The 4,049-nt window shown below is 54.2% G+C and overlaps 1 protein-coding gene across 1 annotated transcript in view; it reads right to left on the reverse strand.

The window, feature by feature from the left end:
• Window positions 1–4,049, reverse strand: part of RAB27A (RAB27A, member RAS oncogene family) — an 11,082-nt gene that overhangs the window by 1,333 nt on the left and 5,700 nt on the right. Inside the window, 3 exon segments of the mRNA XM_015419746.1 lie at window positions 1–126; window positions 1,363–1,448; window positions 3,517–3,688. The exon segment at window positions 1–126 is cut by the window's left edge and continues 117 nt beyond it. Of these exon segments, the coding sequence (XP_015275232.1) occupies window positions 1–126; window positions 1,363–1,448; window positions 3,517–3,688 (384 nt within the window).

Raw genomic sequence — 4,049 nt, forward strand, 5'->3', positions numbered from 1 at the left:
AGCGGGAGGGAAAGGGACCTACTCATCCAGTTCCGGATGTTGAGGAAGCTCTGCTCGTTGGTCAGGTCGAAGAGGAGGAGGAAGCCCATCGCGTCTCGGAAGAAGGCCGTCGTCAGGCTCCGGAACCTGCCCAGAGACAAGCAGTGCCCCTCTGGAAAAGCCATCCCAGCGCCCTCTGCGGACACGCGGGCTCCCTCCCGCCAGAATGAGGGAGGGAGGGCAGGAGAACCCTTTCTCCCCCCCCCCCCACGGAGCTTCCCAGAATCGGCGCTCCAGAGGGCGGCCCTGTCGGCCTGCAGGAGAAGAGCCGGGTTCGAGTCCAGCAGCAAGGGAGTTGAAGCCCCCCCTCGGTCAGGACCCGTGTGGTAATTCCTGTCGACCAAAGCAACCTGGAGGAGGACTGGGGGGGGGAGGGCGATTTAGGCCCCACTCGGCAAAGTTTCTGGCCGGAAGCTGCAGAAGGCAAAGACAAACCCCCCCCCCCCCCCCGGCAGAGGACCCAGATGTCCACCCGGTGCTCAGGTCTCCCATCCGCCCGATGGAACCTGCTGCCCACTGACAGAAGGCCCCACCTACGGCTGCGGGGAGCGGGGGGTGGGCGGGAGCCTCCCTTTTGCCTTCAGGCAGCCTGAAGGATGCGGTGCCCCCTCTCCAGGGCCTTGCCCCCCCCCCCGAAGCCGAGGAGCCACCCCGGGAGCCCTCTGCCTGTGACTCCGGCCGGGCCTCCTGACGAAGAAGCCGCCCGCAGACCATCCCCGAGAAGAAACTGAGGAGTGCCACTCAAAGCGTCGCTGTGCCCAGGAAGTACGAGGCAAGGAGGGGCCACAGAGAGCTTTTGGACTCCGGGGCGCTCGAGTACAAATCCTGATGGAGCTGTCAGGAGTCCCTAACCCTAACCCAGACGTTTCTCTTGCCTGTTCCGGGGTGTGTGTGTGTGTTTCATCTTTGCAATCAGACCGGAATGGTGCTCTGTCCTCCAGAGAAGCACGGCAGAAATGAGGCTGCCCCAGGACTGACTGGCGCATTCGCCTTTGCTTCAGAGGGGAGAGAGCGAGTCCGAGGGAGGGAGGGAGGGAGGGAGGGAGGGAGGAAGAGAGCGCCAGGCATCCTGCACAGAGAGTCAGGCCCGTCTCGGGCCAGGGACCCCCCTGGGCTTAGAGAGGGGTCCCGCTGCTCAGGATGAATCCTGAACCGGCTCGCACCGAGGGAAGAGGCTGCCAGGACGGACAACCCCTGGAGCTCCGCCTCGCTGGCCACGGGGCCACCCCCTTCAAGAGGCAGAGCCGTTGGCGCCAGTGGGGCTCCCCCTGCAAGCCTGACGGGTCCAGGCCACCCCGCGGCATCCTGCTGACGGTCCCCTACCTTTCTTGCCCGGCGGTGTCCCACAGCTGGAGGTGAATCCTCTGCCCTCGGCCACTAAGGCCATCTGGCCCGTTGGGTCGGTACACCTGGTTGGAAAAGGGAGCCGTGAAATGCAGGGCTGGGGGGAAACCCAGCAGAAGGACCCGGAAAAGTCGCCAAACAGCACAGCTCCAGGGTGGGGGTGGTGGGACGACAGCTGTTTCTGCCCGCTGCTTCCCCCTCCGCCCTCTCGCTTCCCCACTGGCTCCTCCTAGCTTGGCCCCAAATCACAAACCTCACGTCTTCCACAGGGAAACTGTCGCCTGTATTCTGATTTTGTTCAACAGGCTAAAATACTAATGGGCCAATTCAGAGACAGGGGCTACTCTTCTAGCATTGTCAAGCAGGCTTCCCATAAGGCAAAAAAAAAAAAAATTCCAGTAGGTCCTCCCTCTTGATACCTAAGAAAAGACAAGGTCAATCTGAAAGGATTATTATTCCACTGACATATGATGGAAGATCCACTCAGGTCAGTAACTAGAAAACATTGGCATTTATTAACTAATATCCCTTCACGTGAGACTGCTCCTCTCTTTGCCTACCGGAGATCTAAAAATCTGAGAGAGATGTTAGTAAGAAACAGCTTAAAATCTTCTCCAGCAATACAAAGGCAACATTTACCAACTTTCCCTGTGGAAGATGGGAGGTGTGCACAAACTTTTGCTATGATTCAGCTAAGCAGAAAAAGTATTATATTAGGTCATTTTTCAACTGTAACTCAAAGGGTCTTGTCTATGGCATCATCTGTAAATGTGAAAAAATGTATATCGGTTGTACTTCGAGGCCGAGAAAGACCAGGGTCACAGACTGAGAAGGAGAAACCGCTCCTCTCGCCAACCACTTCGAAACAGTTGGTCACAGTAACAGAGACTTCTCTTTCTTCGCTCTGGAATACGTTTGGGCTTGCAACAATCTTCGGATGACTCAATGTTTGAAAACCAGAGAACTGTTTTGGATCCATGCCCTTAAAACTTTAACCCTATATGGTCTAAATGAACAGGTGGACTGGTGTGTGGTACGATTTTATGACAGTTCAACATCTAGTCTGGAATTTATATTGTCTTATAGTTTTAAATGTTATGGGGGATGTGCAATCACATGATGACTGCATCCTCTGACACCTGGTATAAAGCTCCAGCACTTTTGTCTATCAGCACTTTTGCTCTTCACTAAAGGGACAATTTTGGCTTGAACTTGAACAATCAATGAAAGGCACTTTCTGGACCAGAAGTAACTAAATTGATTTTATTTATTTATTTATTTACTTTTGAATTAAGTTTCAATATTGTAGACTGCATTGGCTATAAATTATTTTGCTCCTAGATTATCATCAGTGAAATATCACTTGGCATGCGACTGGATCTCGGGAGGCCTCGTTTATACTTTCATCCCATGCCTAGTGGTTTCACTTTGGAAGCAAGTCAGTATGTTTTCTTAGTACAATACAGGCATTGTTTATTTATTCATTTTGTTATATGTATTTAATTTCACATGTTCTTTTCATTTCATTTTTTTACAGCAATTCTTTTCTGGTCCATTTTGAATCCATGCTGTATAACTGTATTATGGTGTAAGCCGATTTGTTCCGCCTTGTGTTTGACCTCTGGAGAAGGCCGAAACGTGTCAGGTCAGGTATGATTTTGGAATTTTTATATGAGGTGTAATTAGGGCCCCTTTTTAATCCCTTACAAATAAATACATGTATTGTTATATATTACATACGCTAAGTTTTAATTGTTGGCCCTCTACTCTGTTTGACTTGCCTTTTTAAGGTTCTTGATCCCAGGTTTCAGGGTTACGTTTGTTTCCCTATTTTTGTGCACAGTCCTCCCAGCTTTGCTCCACCCACCTCTGCATGTCGGTGGGGGGAGGGTGAAGGCCCAGGGCGACACACACACCCCGCCCCCAAAGCTGCCCTTTCCTCCCTCCAGGGGCCTGGAGGGTGGCGGCCTCCTGCGTTCTCCGCATGTCAGCACCTCCTCCCCAGAGAGGGTCTGGATTCAGAGGGGCCCCCCCCCAACATGTGGGCAAGGAAGGGTTTCTGTGCATGCTCCGAGGCAAGGGTCTTCCACCGTGAGCTGCCCGTGTGTAGAGAGGTGGAGCTTAGAGACTTACCACCCTCTTCTCCCGGAAGTCGATGCCCACCGTTGCAATGAACTTGGAGATGAATTTGCCGTCGGTGTATTGATAGAGGATGCTGGTCTTCCCGACGCCAGAGTCTCCCAGGGCCAAGAACTTGATCAGGTAGTCGTAGTCCCCATCAGACATCGTGAGAGCGCGGGCGGCCCTGCGGGAGGGAGACACAGGAAGGAAAGAAGGAAGAGGGTGCCTCTGGGACGGCCACGGCCAGGCGCGGGGGGGAGGGGGGGATGACACCCGCTCATCCCGAAGGCATCACTCCCCGCTTATCATTGGTTGGCTGTGGCCCACAGCCCTCTGCCCACCTCCCGTCCATCGAAGGGCCACTTGTTGCACCTGGCGCTTTCTCTGTGGGGATGTCTTCAAAGCCCACAGCAGAAGGGGACCCACGTGGTGCCCCCTCGGCTGCAAGGCAGGCTGGAGGCAGAGCCCTCCTTGTCTGCGGGGGGGGGGGGAGGTGCGGCCCATGGTTCTTGTGCTCTCATACAAGGGGGGTGAGAGAGGGGGGG

Source organism: Gekko japonicus, unplaced genomic scaffold (assembly GCF_001447785.1).
Source record: "Gekko japonicus isolate JY-2015 unplaced genomic scaffold, Gekko_japonicus_V1.1 scaffold1945, whole genome shotgun sequence".
Lineage (NCBI taxonomy): Eukaryota > Metazoa > Chordata > Lepidosauria > Squamata > Gekkonidae > Gekko > Gekko japonicus.